Here is a 19014-nt window from a genome sequence, read left to right as displayed (position 1 = left end):
AAAGAGTCATGGGAATTACCACAGAAGGCATTCCCCAAATATATATTCAAGTTAACTGTTTCTAGTGCAGAAGCCCATTTTGTTCCCATCTGAAATGCAGGTTTACAGAGACCTGACTAAGTTCAGGTTACAAACGTGGTATCAAAAGTTAGGAGATCATTAAAAGGAAGCACTGATTAGAGGGTTTTCCATGCAATTTCAAAGACTTTATAATAGCAAATGTCTCTAGCAAAGAAAAAAGTAGCTCACACCTTAAGAGAGTGTGAGAAAAACAGGTCACTTAACAACAAGTTATCATACACTAGACAGTTCTCCCAAATGTCTAGAAAATTACCTTACTTGCAAAATACTAGCTAGGTTATGGAGAAACAGGAAGACAAAAAAAATTAATTTGAAAAGAAAGACCATGTAAACACCATAGACTAATTCAGATGACCCTGGGAGGTGTTCTAATTCAAAATCAATTAAGAGAAAATTTAATTCCAACTATATCTTGAATAAATTTAGCATCAGGATTCTGCAGTATTTTAGAAACAGCAACTGAAACTGACATGGATCAACACAATGGTAATGCCACCATGAAAAGCATCCTCATCACAGTCTAGAACTTCCTCAGGGAAGAGAAAGGGCAGACACTGATCGCTTCTCTGTGGTGACCGGGGAGAGAACTGAGGGAATGACCTGGCATTGTGTCAGGGGAGGTTTGGGTTGGATATCAGAAAAAGGTTTTTTGTTCAGAGGGTGTTTGGGCACTGGAACAGGCTCCCCAGGGCAGTGGTCACAGCCTGACAGAGCTCAAGACAGAGCGTTTGGACAATGCTCTCAGGCACATGGTGTGACTCTTGGGGATGGTCCAGTGCAGGGCCAGGAGTCAGACTGGATGATCCTTGTGGCTCCCATTCAACTCAGCTTAGATTGTGCAATTCCAAGTAGACCTTGGAAGGGAAATAATTATGGTGACATGAGGGGTAGGAGGAAACCAGGGTAGGAGGGAGCAGCAGAAATCTTAATAGTACACAATGCAAAGAAGTCTGCCAACAAGCAGACTTTTCATTAATTTGGCACAAAGTGGAAGTTTCCAGCTTCATTAAGGAGATCGCTTGAATGAGCAAGCAGAGCTCAACACTGCACAAGCAGAGACCATCCAGGCAGCAATGTGTCACAACACAGTATTATTCACTTCAGTATCACATCTCAAAGTGAAATGGTGTCATAGTTTAATAAAGGCATTCCCCAATTTAGTGTCCCCAATGAAATCCTCCAAACCATGCACCCCTCATTCATTGCCCCCTGCATGAAGTGGATGGCTGGAGAAGAGAATCGGAGGCATGAAACATAAAAATCACAGGCTGAGATAGGAACAATTTACTGGAAACAGCAATTAAATACAGAAACACAGTAACAGCAGCAATACTAATAACAGTGTACAAGAAAGAGGTGAACAGTTGACACAATTGCTCACCACACCCCCTGGTAATACCAGAACCACCATCACAATACCCACACTGTACAAGATCCCTTCCCCTGTCCCCAGAAAATGGCATAAGGGGGTAGAGAATAACTTCTGGGAACTAGCCATGCCCCCTCCTGGTTACTGCAAATATTAACCCTGTCCTGGCCAGAACCAGGACAAATGGGAGGCCAGAAAAAAATCTTACAAAGGTCTGACAGCACTTCCTCCACTAAAGAGACTAAAAGACAGCCCAAGGTAGGTAAAAGTCTTAATCCAATGCTAAAGATACCAAAGCAGAAAAAAACAATATATGAACAAGCCCAGACGGTACATATGAGCAGCAAACTACCCATTGCAAACTGCCTTTAGCTGAGCCTGGGTTATGGAAAGGTCTTTTTCCATAAGGCAGAGAGTGGAGGGGAGGAATGTAAAGCTATAGAGAGGAGACAACATTGATGCCTGCCCTCTCTTGGTTCATGAAAAAAGGCCTATACCAGAAAGCATGCAGACTTACGAGCTATTTGTGTTAGTACACATTGCAAACATTACACCCCTAAGCCAAACCACTCATTTATATGAGGAACAACAAGCTCCTCCCTGCTATATACCATATTCAATCTGCACTGACTGCACCAGGAGGACAAAAAAATTATTTAGCTGTGTTAGCTCTAGATTGTTCAGAAACATGTAATTTTGAGACATGTTCTTTTGGAAAAGTAATAAAGAAGTTCTAGTTTCCTCCCAAAAAAAATTGCTTTAAGGGCCTAACCACTCCTCTGATTCCAGTAAATTACTAATAATCACTTTCCACTTGGGAACTGGAGGATTTCAAATCAACATGTTAAACAATCCTTTGCCAACCAAATGAGTTCCAAGAAAGCATAATGACACAGGTACAAATTAAATGTGTGTTAGCAATCAGACAGTTCTAAACAATGTTTACAAGTTTCCATTTGACAATGTTTAATGCATACAAAGGCTAGGGAATCAACCTGGCTTGATATAAAATCTTCAGTTCATCCTGTAAAATTCAAAATGAGAACTTAGAGACTCCTAGACAGAAATTGTATAGTTAAGAAGGCAGAGATCAAACTAGGGAGACCTTCCAATTGAATGGGTTACTGCAAAGCATACTTCTGGCTTCAGAAAAGCCACTACTAAAGGAAAACACTTCATAAAAACACAACCCCCTATCTGCAAGAGAACGTACTTCAGAGAGGATTCAAGCACCTAAGTGATAGCATAAGAGCCTCAAAAACATCCTTAATCTCTTGAAACATTAGCATAAGTACTTGTATTTTCACCTGCAAAGTTGTCCACGACATTTAAAATACCCAAACTAAAGCCATCTTGACATGACTGAACGTCTGATTCCTTAGAGATCTTAACACATCCTGACAGAATTTTGCTTTTCACAAAACATGAAGTATTTGTAGGTGGAACATTACCTCTCATCTGGCAGCTGCCTGTATATTGGCTCAGAACACTAAAGATGGGGCCCTAAAGCCTCTTCAGTCTAGAGGTCAAAACCAACATCACTTGGCATTTTTGGAGTGCTTTAACAATCCAATGACAGTATTTCAAAGGCAACATGAAATTTTCACTTCTGCCTGAAAAAGCTGTGCTGCAGAAAAGACCTGAAGATCCAATAGCCCTTCAAGAGTAAAAAGAAATGTATATGAAACTTCATACTTAATAGGAGTGTTCACAGAGGACCAAAAAATCCAGATTCCTGGTTCCTTTTGCAAATACTGTTTCTGCAATGACTGCTGCATGCAGATTTCATAGAAGACTTTTACCAGGTAATTCTCTTCAAGAAGTAAGGTTCCTTCAGAAAGAAGCAACTATGCTGAAAGTTTCTTTGTGGTCACAACGCTGAGTTTTATTTTGTCTTAAAATTCTTAAGCACTTGATTTGTAAAACTAGTGCAGAGGATGTGTTTGAATATGGATTATCCTTAGTTACCCTCATATTTGCTTTCCAAAATGGTAAGGAGAATATGGAAAACTACAATCTGGTAAGATTCACTCCAATCTCCAGGCAAATTATGATGCAAACCCTCCTGGAAGCAATTTCTTGATGTATAGAGAGTAAGAGATGTATATCAGTTCCAAGAAGACTACATGGATTTACTAAGGACAAATTATGCCTGACCAACCTGTTTGTCTTCTGTGACGTGATGGTTGGTTCTATGGACTAGGAGATAGCATTGGACACTGAATACTGTTAGTGAAAGCATGTTTCTGACAGTCTCCCATAGCACCCTTGTACCCCAGTTAGCTAGATGTGGTCTGGACGAGTGGATAAGGATGGATGAGTGGATAAGGATGACATCCTGCTGAACAGGCTTCTCAGGACAAGAATGATACTGATATATTGGACTGAGTCTAATGGAGGGCCATCATGGTGTTTCACATATGAGAAAAATCTAAGAGATCTATCTTGCACAGTTCAGCCTTAAGTGAAGGCTAAAAGGAAATCTTGTTGCTGTTGCAATACCTAATGGGAAGCTAGAGAGAAGAGCCAGACTCTTCTTGAAGATACAGTCACAGAACAGAAGGAAATAGACACAGAATATTCCATTTGCATACAAGGATTTGTTTCATTTCTTTTTAACCATGAAGACTGACAGCTACTGGGGTTAAAGTATTTCCATCTTTGTGGATATTAAAACCAGGTTGCCACAGTCTCTGAGCAACCTGCTCTAACCAGATCTGTTTTGAGCAGGGGATTGCACTAGGTAACTTCTAGAGATCTGCATTTCAGCCAGTGCATTTCTATGATTCTGTGGTGGTACACTGGATAGCCACACACTAACCACTGAAACAGAGAAAGACAAAAGCTCCAAGAGAATTTCGTCCTTCAGAAGAAAGCCAGTGTAGTTATTCCAGGAGTAGTCATGAGAACAGCATGGTTAAATTCCCAGTAATTTTGACTAAGCATTTATGCACTCAGCAACACCCTAAGAAGAGATTTTCATCCAACAGAAACAAAAAGCTACCATGATGTTAGAAATACTGAGTATAGCACCAGGCTGAAGACCAGAGCCTGTTTATCATTCACACAAGATGCCATGAATGTCAAAGATCACATCAAAAGTAAAAGGAAATGCTTATGAAAATTGGAGCAAGATTTAGTCTGTCCTACCTGTACAAAGTATTTTAATGTCTATTATGCCTTTTATATATTTAGAGAAACGAGGAGGCATAGATGAAGCAATCTAAGATATGCTATTTCAAATCTTACATCCACTTATGACAGGTATTACATAGGCACTGATGGGGAGATGCACACAGATTTATAGCCTTGCTAGCTGCAAAATGCTAAATATCTTCGCTAATAGTTTTAGGTTTCATATTTGAGAGCTGCAGAAAGCTCAGTCTTCTCACAGGTCCATTCTTACATGAGTAATACACTTTGATTCACAGATGAGCAATGGGATCTGCCAGTTCTGTGCCTTAAGCTCAAGCTTAACTCAAATATACCTTGAGGACAGACACACCAAGAACAACAAAGAACTTTGGGAAGCTGACCACACCAATCTAAACTGAATAAATGAGCATTTATTGCTAAGCATGAGACACAAAACACCTACCCCTTTTAACTCTGCAAGCCATAACACAGGATTTCTGATATTGAAATATGCTCAGTGGACTCCATCTAGTGGTCACGTAACTTTCAGCTTTCTGAAGTTAAAGTGATTATTCTGGGATTTTAAGTAGCTGATACAATAACCATAACAGAATATTATTTCCATTAGAGAGCTACAAACCAAGACAGTAATTACAAGATATTATTTTAGAAACACTGATGAAACCATGATAGAATAAATAATGGTCAACAATAGAGCAGACTAGGAAAATAAAATTTAAATCCATTTTTTTATCAAGCTTACTGTATTCAGGTTAAGAGCAGCAGACACTTCAGGCTCAGACATCCTTTTTTTACTTTAATTTGTCTAAGAAGGTCATTCAGGTTCAGGTCTTTCTCCTTTCCTTTGTTCCGAGCGCTGCCAGGAACAAGTTCCAACTTCCCCTACAGGAGATGAATTGCTGCCAAAATATTATGCTGGATGTATTGTACCTTGAACTTCATCAGCAAGACTGTATACAGCAGGATTATTTGATTTTTCTTTCCTAATAAGAACCTCATATTTAATGTGAGGAAAAACTTAATGGATCATGTTGTATGCTCTGGCTGGGAAGAAATTAACATCCGTATTAAGCCATATACAATACCAGTCAAATGACTCCAAAGTGATAACAAGCCTGGCAAGCAAAAATCCCAGGACAATTTCTGAAGGAAACTAGAATAGCATCCTTCAAATAACTATGATGTGTGTCATCTATTCATTAACCTGAATGCTCCTTTTAAACTCACTGACGTTTTGAGGACCAACACAGATTTAAAAGCCGTTTTGGACTAGCAAACAGTGAGAATGTGGCCTCCTTGAACATCCCTTAAAGACAAACATCCTACTACAATTTTCACATACACCACCTACCAGATCAGACAACATGACATTGCACATATAAGTGCCAGTGCAAGTGGGTGCAAATATGCCTGGCAGAAAGGCATCTGAAATACCACTTGACAACATCACTGTACTGGGAAAAATGAGACATGGGCTAGCTGAGATCACTGTCTATCTTATTTTCACAAAGCTTCACTTCTGTATTATTTTGTTGCCCAGTAGTCCCTTGCTAACATGGCTACAAACAAGCCCAGAAAGGCATGAAGTGAAGAGCAAGCAGATTCTCTGTCAGAATCAGCATCCTGGTGAAGGACAGGACGTCCTCTGAAACCAAGGGATATAAAGACCATTATGCTGCATTAAAGAACACAGTGTGAAATAGTATTGTCAATGTGATCAAACTGGAAAATGGATGACAACCCTTCCATCACCTTAAAACTCAAGTCTCTTTTCTGTATGTTGATACCCACAGCATTTCCATTTGACTTTTGATTTCTTGACAAACCTGTTAAAATAAGAACAGGAACTATCTTACTGACACCCAGCTCTTTCTGTGGAGCATCCACCTTCTCATTTCAGCACTCCTTTCAGCCTATAAAGGGCAGCTGTGCGTTGGGTAACCAGTAAGGTAGCACGATCATGCACCTCCATATCAGAACTAAAGCATGCAAAGGCAGTGGAGGCTCTGGATTTGCAGGCTGAAACCGGATTTTAGGTCTATAAACTCAGCCACACTGAATTCCAGGCTCCTGAAATCAGCTACTTTACAATTTGGGTGTTATAACAAGTGATACGTATTACATCCTGCACTGATGTAACCCGATCTTTAAATGCTTTCTCTACTTCAAATTATGCAAGCTTTATCTATTCTGATTTAAATTCTCCCACTCTGTTGGCAGAATAATTTTATAGTAGTCAAAATATAAGCTCCTGTCTTATCTCTGAATTCAACAAGCAACTCCTCCCCACCCACAGAGTACCTGGAAGTACTAAAAACAGTTTCATCTATGCTTCAAATTTCCAAACCCAGATCAGTATCTGTCAACATGCCATTTCTTCTTAAGTCAATAGCTCCACCTGAGTATCAAAAAACACACAGAAGTACACAAAGCAGCAGCTAAGGATTATTTATTTACACTGATGGATCTATATTACAGTCTTCTCTGAACCCTAGCAGCTATGGATCAGCATTACTCCTTCTCAGGTTTGTTGTGACTACACTCATGTGTTCATCTCCCTTGGTTTTTTTCATTTTGGGTGGTTTGGCATTTTTTCTCTTGTTTTATTTGGGTTTGGGGAAAAGTTGTGTTTTAAAGCATATTTAGGTAGTTTAGCTAATTTTATGTGAGGTCACTTGACATTTCCACTGCATGAAAAATAAAAGTTTCTTAGGAGAAGAAACTTCAGAAGGGACTATTTGATTGTGACTTGTAAGGACTAACACTGATCATTCTTCTCTGAAAACTTTAAACAAGTTTAGAAGAATAAAGTATCATTTTGAAAAGTGACTACTTTTGTAGATTCAGTGTCCTACATTTTTTTATTTTCCAGTGTTCTTTCCTAGAATTGTTACTAGAAGAAATTTTCCATGAGTACTATAAATAGTTAGGAGAAAAAAAAAAAGTCTAAATCATGTTTCCTTTATTTATTAATTTCAGAATTATAAAGCTGACACTTGCTTTCTGAACTATTGTTACTGAGAATGCTGCACAAAACAAGGTCTGCTTTGCATTTAACCTTTCCAAATACTGTGAATCTGATTTTTTAGGCAATGTGCAGCCTCAGCTGACTTATTTCTTCCTCCTCCCAGTCTCCAGATTGAAAAATGACCCAGAACTTTCATAGGTTTTTGGTTTGGGTTTTTTTTTTTTTTTGTTGTTGTTTGGTTGGTTCTGGGGTTTTTTTTTATACAGTTGCAGGGGTTGAATTACAAATGTTTTTCTAAAGCAACCTGGCATTCTTTTCATCAGCTACTGAGCTGAAAAAAAATTCTAGCTGGCTGTCTAGTGGAATGGGCCTTTCTATTCAGAGAGGGCCCCAAGACAAAACTTGGCCTGGACCCAGAGATTTAAAACTACAATTCCAGAAAAAGCTTCCATGAACACTGACACCAACAAGTACTCCAGTCTGAAAGAGCCTGCAATCTGCTTGAGCCACAGATGTACTGGACAGAGCACAGCAATGGGCCAGAAAGATGATTAAGGAACTGGAGCACCCCTCCCATGAGGACAATCAGAGCTGGCACTGCTCAGCCTGGAGAAGGCTCAGGGGATCCCATCAATGTGTATAAACACCTGCAGGGAGGGTGCAAAGAGGACAGAGCCAGGCTCTGCTCAGGGCTGCCCAGTGACAGGGCTGGAGGCAACGGGCACAACCTGAACCACAGGAGGATCCCTCTGAACATCAGGGAACACCCTTTCACTGTGAGGGTGACTGAGCACTGGCACAGGTTGCCCAGAGAGGTTGTGGACACTGCATCCTTGGAGATACTCAAAAGCTTCCTGGACACAGCCTTGGCAACTGGCTCTAGGTGACACTGCTTGAGACAAGAGATGGACCAAATGACCTCCAAAGGTCCCTTCCAGGCTCAGGCAGCCTGGGACTGTGTGACAGAACCATGGCACTCCTTTGCATCTCATCCCTTGGAGAGATCTTACCTGCTGATTTTGGGTTGTTTTTTTTTTTAATTCTGGATATTCACCACTTGGCCCAAGGTTAACAGTGCCTTACACAGAGCCCTAGTCCAGAAGGGAATGGGTTAGTTTCACCAGCCTGAGGTGCCAGATACAGAGTTTTTAACAAAGGGTTTTGGTTTTTCCCCTCACTTGAACTGCCAGGAATCTCTGGACCTGGCAGGAAAATGCAGAAGACAATACCTGGATTCCCATTCCTCTTCTTACATCTGATTCATTGGGCACAGATGAAGAGATGACACACTGCTGTAACAGATGCAGCCGTCCATCCTCACACTAACAACGAATCCCATCTCTCACTCTTTGCAGCCAGAGTAAGACTTTTTATTTTCTTAATGTACCTGCAGCAAAGCTGCTATTTCTCCCAAATAGTCACAATGTAAGTAGAAGACAACGCCAGCAACAGATGTTGGATCCAACCTTTTTGGTCCACAGGAGTTTTCTTCATAAAATCCCGTTCAGAGCTTCTGATTACTTTTTGAAGAGCTTCAAACAACCTAGCACACTTTTTTGCCAAAGCAGAGCTCATTCCACCAATGAAATTCTAGCCCTTGCTTAATACAAGAAATCTAGTCCATAATGTTAAAAGGGTTAGGTTTCAATGTGTGTTAATTTATTTTTACTGCCATAAGGAATCTCTATTTTGAGATAATACATGTTTACTTTCATTCTCACAAAAAGAACTTTACTTACAGTAAAATAAAATTTTTTAAAAACCCTGTAGCTTTCTCAAGATGCAATAGTTACCACTGTCTCATAGCTTGTTAAATTTAAGAGACCAAAAACATCGGTGCCTCTGGACTAAGACAGAATGTAAGCCACCTTTCACAAATCTATCTATCTTCTAAATTAAGGTCTTGAATATGCTACATGACCAGAATTATTGGAGTATCTTCTTGTCTTTAGAAATAAGTTATTTCAAAAATACTTCAATGAGAAAAGCATTGTGTAATTCATGGACTACTTCTGCAACTTTTCTGCCTTGCATATTTAATGCTCTCCATGGACACAGACAATCTAAGGAAGAGCAAGGGAAAATGGATTTCTTTACTCTCCTAAAATGATGGAGTACCCAAGCCCAATGAAGCACTTGAGACTGTTCAATTTAAAAATAAACAATAAACACTAGCTAAGGAAAGAAGTTTTACATATATATTATTTTAATACATATTATTTTTTAGAGTTATTGCATTAGTAAATCCATCAGACACTTCAGGTCTAAATGAGAGCTCCCTGAACACCAGCACAGAAGATGTCATTGCACCTTTTATCTCCATAAAGAACCAGTGGCATCAAACTACCTCTAACAATTACAGAAATTCTGAAATAAAAGCACTACTGGCTATACATTTCTCAGGAGCACACAATCAAGCTGTTTGCTGTCTTGAAAATTGAACTCCCCTTGTTTGCTTCAACAGCTTATGAATAACCTCTCATTATTTTTAGAGCAGACCCATATGAACTTGGCAGAATCTCCAAGTTACCTAAAAAATACAATATACATAATATACCTAAAAAAATACAATATCTGGCAAAATGGACAAGTTCACAAATTGTTGATCTTGCATACACATTCATACCTCTGATGCTCATCTAATCTCAGGTACACACTACTCACAAGAGAACCCAGTGACCACATGGGCTTAAACATTACTTGAGCATTCACACCCACGCAACAGAAAAGACAGTTTACACTAAGGGTCTAGTTTTTTCTAGATGAGTGGCTACAGACCTTTTTGAAGCATTTGCATTGAAGCATAATGAAGCATAACCAATGACTTTAAGCTAGATACATGCTTTTATGTTTATTGCACAAGATCTTAAAAAAGTAATAATCACAGAGTTGTGAAAGTCGCAACTTTAAATGTAGGTGAAATGAGTTCTACTTCCATTGAGATAGAAACATCCTGATGGAGGATTAAAGGGCATGAGTAGGAGGAAGAGAGGAAAGATAAGGTATGCTGTGGTATCTCGTATTGAGTAAGATGGGAAACCCAAATCAGCATCAGGTACATCTGACATTTACTGTATTAGAAACAACTACTTATATAAAGCACTTATTCTTCTATCTTAAATATAATTATCCTTGTCTAGCAGGAAAGAAAAATTTCCAGAAAATAATAAAGAAAGAAATTGCACCTCACAAGAATGATCTAATGTTGTTGAAAGTTTAAATGTCTACCTGTTCACACAGAAACTCAACTGTCCTGTATTTTGTCTCTCAAATTGCCTTCCTGAGCAAGAGCTTTAATATTCAAATAAGTTTAATGGTATTTCTTAATGGAAATTTTAGTACTGTAGTCCAGCCTCTGAATCTTTACAACCACAGAAAAGTCTATCACACCCAGTGAGTCCTCTTTGCAGTATCAGACTTTCCAGAAGTGTTCTAACTACTCTCTTGTATCCAATCAAAAAGGTTTATATATTGCACTTTGCAAAAATAAAATTAGCACCTTTATTAAAAATATCTTATTCTCTGAAAATTCTTATTTCCTTTACAAAAGGTAAGCAGTACATACCCTAAACTAAAATAACTTCTTAGGGCCAAGTACTAGGCTTTTTCCCCCAGGTAAAGAAAGTTCAGCAGTTCAGAGTGACTGAATTAGCATTACCATTTTTAGCACGTTCCTACAAGATGAAATATGTTGTGGTGATGTTCATTGCCAGCAACGATTTTTCCTTTAAAATCTTGAGTGTCAGTTCACATCTCCCTGCTTTCACTCACCCATTCATAACAATTTGCTGCTTCTAAATTCCTTATGTATACAATTTCACATTCCATGTACAGAAAGCTCAAGCTTCATCCATGCTTCCAGCTTTTCTGTACCCATCAGCTCTAAAAGATCCCAGTCCTTCCTCATCCCTTTAGCATTATATACCACTTTTGAATCCCTACTTGGCTAAAGGAAGCCATCAACCCTCTTTTGCAGACACACTGCAAATGAAATCTGGCACTTAATGAGGATGCAAATACTCTGTTCATCACAAACAGAGAAGCTGCTTTGGAGAGAAGCACACAAGCCCTCTGTGCACATGGCATATGAAATGATATGGAATCAGAAAGGAAAATCCCAACCCAAAATACATACTACATAATCCTCCTAGTATTTTTAGGAAAACACTGTATTAAAAACTTGGCAATAACACAGCACAGAGTGCACCTCACCATCTTTTCTTAATGAGTGGAGATTCACAGGAAGCAGTGATCAGGATTGGAAGGACAAAGTTGACATAAGTTTTCTTATAAAGAAAAGAAAGAATACCAACGAATTTAAGACCAAAGACTCAGTAGGAGATCCAAGCACTGTCTTTGTGATATACTGATTTTCTACTGTGTCTGAAAAGCTGAATTTCTGGAAGTTTTAGAACTCAAGAGCTCCTTCAGGTATCTGAACTTTACTTATGAAGCCCAAGACTGTCTTAAGATACAGTTCTAGCCTTTAAATAATTAAAACCTATTTTACATATCCAAATCAAAAAGAAGAACTGTATAGAGCAATTTAGAAATCTCTCAAATTTCATCCTGATTTCTCATATTGCAAATTTCTTCCTTATAATATTAATTTTGACATGGGGGAAACAACTTTTGCTGCATTATTTGGCATATTTAATAATTTTCATTATCTGCATATTGGACAAAGGCATTTTATTCACAGCTAGGCTAAAGCAGATCAAATTTCATAGGCCAAACATTATCTTAACTGCTTATTGTCCTTAAATGTCAGCTCTGATATAGGCATATTATTATAAATAACCCCAATGTAATTTTGTCACTGAGATGAGTTATCATTAACATACTACTGAACAAGACACTGATCTGTATGCAACATGCTTTGAGTAACTCATCATCACTTAAAGACATCACTTTCAATTATGCATAATACTAAAACTGCATTGAAAACTGCTCTTGGCAAGATTGCTGGTTTAAGAGACACACTTGTCATCCCCATAATCTTCCCTCTCAGACATAAATGTATTTGGGTGGCCAGAGGCATCAAATTAAGTCACATGACAAGTCTGAAGTCAAAACAACATCAACAATGCACAAGAGGATATTCAGCAAGGATGCTACTGTCAAGCAGAAAATATAAAAACTGAATAAAATAATCAAGAAATACATTCTGTGCCTTACAACACAGCGAAAAGCTGATTGCCAAATAACAAGATTTCCTTTCAGCCAACCAAACTGTACTTGTTGGTTCAGCAAAATACATCCAGCAGAGAGAACGTACGAGATGTCAAATGCTGACAAGACAGCTTGCTTCATTCTGTGATGAAAACTAGCTTGGCAAACCACATCTGCTCCACGTTTTTCTACTACACAGTCAAGTTATTTAGTCTGTCAGCTGGCTGAAAGTCTCTGACTTTTAGATCCAATGAAGAGCAATCTGAAAATTTATGATATACCACACTATCCTACTGACATGCTGTTTCAGTTCTATTTCATCATTATAATCTCAAGGATATTAATAAAATGGAAAAAAAAGCATATTTTAGTAATGTGATTTAATAAACCTCATTTAAATATGGGCAAAACTTTTCTTTTCCCTTTTTGATCTAGCCATACATTGTTGATTGTAAAAATGGATGGAACTGTTAAACAGTAGCCACAATAGCAACTTACAGAATCTACTCAAGCTCAGAGATATTCGTAGCTCCCATTTATCTGCTACTGCAAGTAATGACTGGATGTTTTGCATCACTGCTCAGTACATTCTGCTGCAGAGATGCACAGTCCAAAGCAACAGCTGGTTGCAAAGATCTGGACAGATCATCCACCATGAACTACTAGTTGGAATTAATTCCTTCCTACCTCCACATTTCACACAGCACGACTAGCCAATGGCAAACAGCAGTTTTTCAGTACTGGAAAACCTCAGCACTTGCTCATGAGCAAGTGATGACAGTAAGATCCCTTTAGTTACCAGTGCTGAACTATGTTTTAAGCAAGACAATTTGCTGACAACTCAGTTGAAAAAATCCTGGGAAAGTGCTATATCAAAGAGCTTTGAGAGGCAGCTTTGGAAGAAAAGTGGGTCTCCTTTACTTTAAAGTCCCACATTGAACAGAGCATTCCACAACTACTGTAACACTGGTAAGACTCGTATTTTCACCAGGTCAGCCTAAGAGATTGTTCAGATAACAAAGCCCAGAAACTCCAACAGATAAGAAATAAGTCAACCTGTCAAACTTAGAGATGCAAATTTTTTTTAAGTCTTATGTAGCAAAAAACAATACTATCCCACCTAAACTTCTCCTTTAAAAAAGTACTATTTCATTCCTAACATCAACATTCAACAAAAAGAGTTACAGTATACTAACAGGAGGAAGAAAATGTAAATGTAAACTTGCAATTACTAGCCTTTTATTTCATTATTTAAACAGTGTGTGCACAAGAACACTGGAGTTCAGTGATAAAAAGAACAGCACTTATAGTAAGAGCCTGGTAAAATACAGCTGAAATAGGAAGGTGAACTTCAGCACAAGACTGTATGCAAGGGAGATGGGGATTCAGCTTCATGCATCAAGCTAACATAAAAGGATCAAAAACCTGACGTGAATGTTAAGGCACCATGAATGGTAAGTCACCTCTTTTGCTCTCTAAAATGCTGATGAAGACCTTATCCAGGATAAGATCAGGACAGTACATCACTCTGCAACATCACTTCTTTAATCTCCACAAAATCCTGCAGAATATGCTGTTGCAACAGCATAAAAACACCTGGGATATTAGTGCCTATCACCCCATTATGTACTTAATAATTTAATTAATACAGGTTGACCATTATTATGGTCTACCTGAATTAATTAAAGATGCACATAAATATTTTCCAACTCACTGACACTAGTCATGAGTGACCAAAGGAAAAACCTTCTAAAGGCAGAGAAGGGAATGGCAGGGTTGCAGATTACTGCAAAAGAAATATTTATGTTATGAAAATACCTAAATCTTTTTTTGTGTCCCCCAAAACAAAAAATATTTTAAAATACATATACTCTTTTTCCACAGTTCCCAAAAAGTACTTGATCCCTGGAGAAGTGTTAACATATTTGGATGCTCACTCCATGAAAATGTGCTAACACCTTGTGAAAAGTTATCAGTATCCAGGAAGACTCCAAATCTGCACATTTTATAAATTCTGTGATGCATAGATAAGTAAAGAGCAATTTCATTTTAGGGCCATTGTGTTTTTTAAAAAAAAGGTATTTGTCTTTCAATCACAGCTACAGCATTTGTTTTTCTCACAACACACAGCTATGAAAAGACACTGTCCCAACAGGAGGTTTAAAAAACAGACAAGATCATACTTAGCAAGAGCAAAGAACAAAGGACAGAGCAGCTTCCAGTATCAGGAATCCCAGCACCAAAACTTCTTCACTTACACAGAGTTAAATGCTTACTGCAACATTCTCCTTGGAGATAACAAAACCACAAAGAAAACAAATGCATACCATGAATAAGAGTCCTAGGAGAGAAACCCTGGAAAGTCTTACTGAGGCTGTTTAAGATGTCATCACCTGCTGCCTCAGTACAGCATCTGACAGAATTAAATCCTTAAGGTTGGAAAGGACTTCTGGAGATCATCTAGTCCAAACCCCCTGCCAAGGCAGGGTCACCTGGAGCAGGTGACACAGGAACACATCCAGGTGGGTTTCAAATGTCTCCAGAGAGGGAAACTCCATGACCTCCCTGGGAAGCCTGTTCCACTGGTGTGCCACCCTCAATGGAAAGAAGTTCTCCCTCATCTTGAGGTGGAAATTCTTGTGTTTACATCATTGCTCCTTGTCCTTTTATTGGGCACCACTGCAAAGAGTTTGGCACCATCCTCTTGACACCTGCCTTTGAGATGTTTATAAGCACAGAAGAGATCCCCTCTCAGCTTTCTCTAAACTAAAGCACCTGGTTCAGACAACTACTTACACAAATTTACTTTCGGCAGTTTAAATTAAATGAACGCGCCCAACCGTGCACTGGAGAGAGCGGCAACCATGTGCGAGCGCGGTGCGGGACAGCCGGCATAAACAACACACTAAAACATCCCTGCTGCGCTTGCCAGCGCTCACCGTCCATTCCGCACAGCGAAAAGCTGCATCTTAGCTGTAAAGAGAGGAGGGAGCAGCGAGACGAAAAATCACTTTCGCGCCGCTATTTCGACACGGGCGAAGCGACCGGGTCCCGTCAGGCCGGGCGCAGCTGCCCGCTCCACAGGTGAAGTTTGCCCGGCCGTGCCCGCCGGGAGCCGCATCCCGCAGCGCCCGGAGCGCCCGCCCCGCAGCTCGGCCCGGCGCGGCAGCCGCCCGCCGCGCGGGATGCCAGCCGCCGGGATCCAAGGGCCCGGCCGCTGCCCGGGGCAGCGCCGCAGCCCCGCGAGGCCGCGGGCCGGAGCCCCGCCCGGGCCGCCCCGCACTCACCAGGAGGACGGAGCCGCGCACCACCTCGGAGACGCTCTGCCGCAGCTCGGCCGCCGTGCCGGGCTTGCTCAGCGCCCGCGTGAACTTCCGAGTCTCCGGAGCCACGAGTGCCATGGCTGCTGCCTCCGCGCTCCCTCCCTCGGCGCGGGGCCGCCGCAGCCCTCCCGGCGCGGCCGCCGGACGGACGGACGGACGCGCGGGCGGGCGGGCAGCCGGGGCCGTCCGTCGGGGGCGGGCAGGGCGGGCAGGGCAGCGCAGCGCAGCGCAGCCCCGCCGCCGGGTGCCGCCGGGTGCCGCGGGCAGCCCCTCCTCCCGTTCCCCTCCCTGCCCCGATTGGCGCGGCCGCCAGCGGGGCGGGGGGCGGGGCCTCGCCGTGCCCACCTGTTCCCGCAGCGCCCTTCTGATTGGCCGCCGGGTTACCTGCCCGGCTGCGGCTCCGCGCCCTCATTGGCCCGGCGCGGAGCCGGGGCTGCGGCGGGGCGGGGCCAGCTCGAGCCGGAAGTTGCCGCCTGGGCAGCGGCCCCGCCCCGGCGGGAGCGGCGGCGGCGGCTCCGTCGCGGTGCCCCGGCCGCGGTGCCCCGGCCGGCTCTGCTGCTCCTGGCTGTACCTGCACGGGGTAGAACACATCCTGCCCCGGTACTCGGCCCGGGTGAAGCCCCATCCGGAGTGCTGTGTCCAGTACAGCGCAGGGGAGTCCTGGAGCGGGTCCAGCGGCGGGGAACAAAGATGAGGAGGGACCGGAGCATCTCTCGTGTGAGAGCGGCTGAGGGAGCTGGGCCTGTTCAGCGCCGAGAAGACTGAGACAGGACCGCATCAAGGTCTGTCAGCGCTGAGGATGGAGCCAGGCTGTGCTCGGTGGTGCCGAGAGCCGGACAAGAGGCAACGGCAGAGAGAGACCAATGCACGGGAAATCCACTGGAATATAAGGAATAACTTCTTTGCTGGGCGAGTGACCGAGCACTGGAAAAGGTTGCCCAGAGAGACTAAAGATTCTCGTTATGGGAGATTCAAGAACCTCCTGGCACAGCCCTGTGCTCTGGGATGACCCTGTTTGAGCAGGGACCAGACATCCCACCGTGGTCCCTTCCAGCCTGTCCATTCTCTGTACCTCTGTACACAGATGCACATGGAGCTGTATAAGTGAAAGAGTCCAAAACCTTGGGAAATGGTTGCTGGAGTTGCAGCACCCACAGTGTGGTATGAGCATGTGTGCTGCTCATGCTTCTCTGAGGCTTTCCTTTTTACTTTTTTGCCCTTACAAATAGTACCTATTTGTAGGTAAAGTTGCACATGTCCTTATTTGAGTAAGGACCACAATGGTGATGAGGGCTCTGGAGCATTTCTTAGGAGGAGAGAATGAGGCAGCCTGACCTGTTTAGTCTAGAGAAGACTGCAAGGGGGTCTCATTAATGCATATAAATGTCTAACGTGCAGGTGTCACAAGGATAGTGCCAGACACTTCATGGTGCCCAGAGACAGGATGAGAAATGGCCATACACACAAGAATTTCCACCTCAAGATGAGGGAGAGCTTCTTTCCATTGAGGGTGGCAGACCAGTGGAACAGGCTTCCCAGGGAGGTCACCTGCTCCTGGGGGCCTGGATTAGATGATCTCCAGAAGTCCTTTCCACCCCTAAGGATTTGATTCTGTGGTTCTGTAAAAGTGTGGATGCCTCAAGAATGCTTAATTACCAGGAATTCCTGCTGAGAGCCTGGCAGGCAGCACTGCTGGAAGGTATGCAGGCATTAGGCACGTTTAAATGCCTGGAGCATTTGAGAGCATTAGAGCTTGTGCACCTTTATCTTCTTAAGCACCTTTTTATATCAACTAACAACGCTTGTCTACACTGAATATACAGCTTACAGCTGGAGGGAGGGAGAGACTGAGTGCTGTGGACAAGGGGTAAGGGGGCTTTCAGGTGGAAAAAAAACAGCACAAAGTGTTTGTGTATGAGGATGCACACTGCTGGATAAAGGGCCTACTTTTTTGGCTGCTTCACAGATACATCTGTAACTAATAAGATTCCAAGTAATTGAGGTAATTCCTTCAGAAAGACAGAGGATAAAAAATGTTCAAACACACAAATGTGTATCTTACGCAGAGTTTTTGTCCTTGAAGGATCTTTCCTACAGATACTCTGCAGACCTGCATCAAAGGCTCGTTTATTGAAATGCACAAGCTGGGATTTTTTAGCAGCATGTCTGTCACAACTTGAGTGTTCAAGCTACTTTATACCTTAAGAAAGACATAATGTGCAGAGAGTGTGACTTGCCAGGCTCAGTAAAGATCACTAGAGTTTCTGTTTTCACAAGTCCAAGACCTGGTGTGTTTATGAGTCAATGTTTAGGCTGATAAATCAGCAAATTGCATACTGGTGAGACAGATTATCTGAACACAGAACTGGATGAGCAGTTATGTAAACATTTAGGTAGAATGAGTTATCTTATGATCATCTTTTTAATTTTTGTATCTCAATCTGTAAGATATGTCTAGATCTCCAACCTCCACAAGTAAACATGCCCTAGATTTTATATAAATAATACATGATTATTTTCTAAAATTAAATAATTTGTTATTTTCAGAGCTCTCAGGTGCTTTAAATCCTGACAATTCTGACCAATATAAAAATAGTTTAATCTAGAGATTTTAACCATTGTTTGAATGTAAAATGGCATAATTTAACTATGCCTGCATGATTTAACTGTTTGTTATCTATAAATAATTCTCATGTCTATTATGCATTTTTCTGGAAAAAAGACAGTGTTCCAAGTCTGAAAAATCTCTAAATGACATCTGTATAGGTAAAAATATCCAGGAAAATTGATAAATGATAGTTTATTTAACAAAAGCATACAAAACCAAACCTAACAAAAAATTAGGTTATGACAATCATCAGAGTTTCTTTTCAGCTAAACACATTCAGTTAAAGAAAGAAAAAGAATGTGACAATTCTGTGTATAAAACAAAATGAAAATATGAA

General features: G+C 41.4%; 1 protein-coding gene across 3 annotated transcripts in view; it reads right to left on the bottom strand.

The window, feature by feature from the left end:
- DOCK9 (dedicator of cytokinesis 9) overlaps window positions 1-16285 on the bottom strand; it is a 112788-nt gene extending 96503 nt beyond the window's left edge. For 2 of the 3 annotated variants that reach the window (XM_064408382.1, XM_064408384.1), the window contains exon 1: window positions 16034-16284. In XM_064408382.1, coding sequence (XP_064264452.1) covers window positions 16034-16147 — 114 coding nt within the window. In that variant the 5' untranslated portion in view covers window positions 16148-16284. Of the gene's footprint in view, window positions 1-16033 lie in introns of all 3 variants that reach the window. The other variant, XM_064408379.1, reaches the window with a different exon arrangement.
- Between the last annotated feature and the right edge of the window lie 2729 nt (window positions 16286-19014).

This window comes from Passer domesticus, chromosome 2 (assembly GCF_036417665.1).
Source record: "Passer domesticus isolate bPasDom1 chromosome 2, bPasDom1.hap1, whole genome shotgun sequence".
Classification (NCBI taxonomy): Eukaryota; Metazoa; Chordata; class Aves; order Passeriformes; family Passeridae; genus Passer; species Passer domesticus.
Note: the sequence above shows the minus strand (reverse complement) of the source record. Positions and strands in the feature narration are given on the sequence as shown.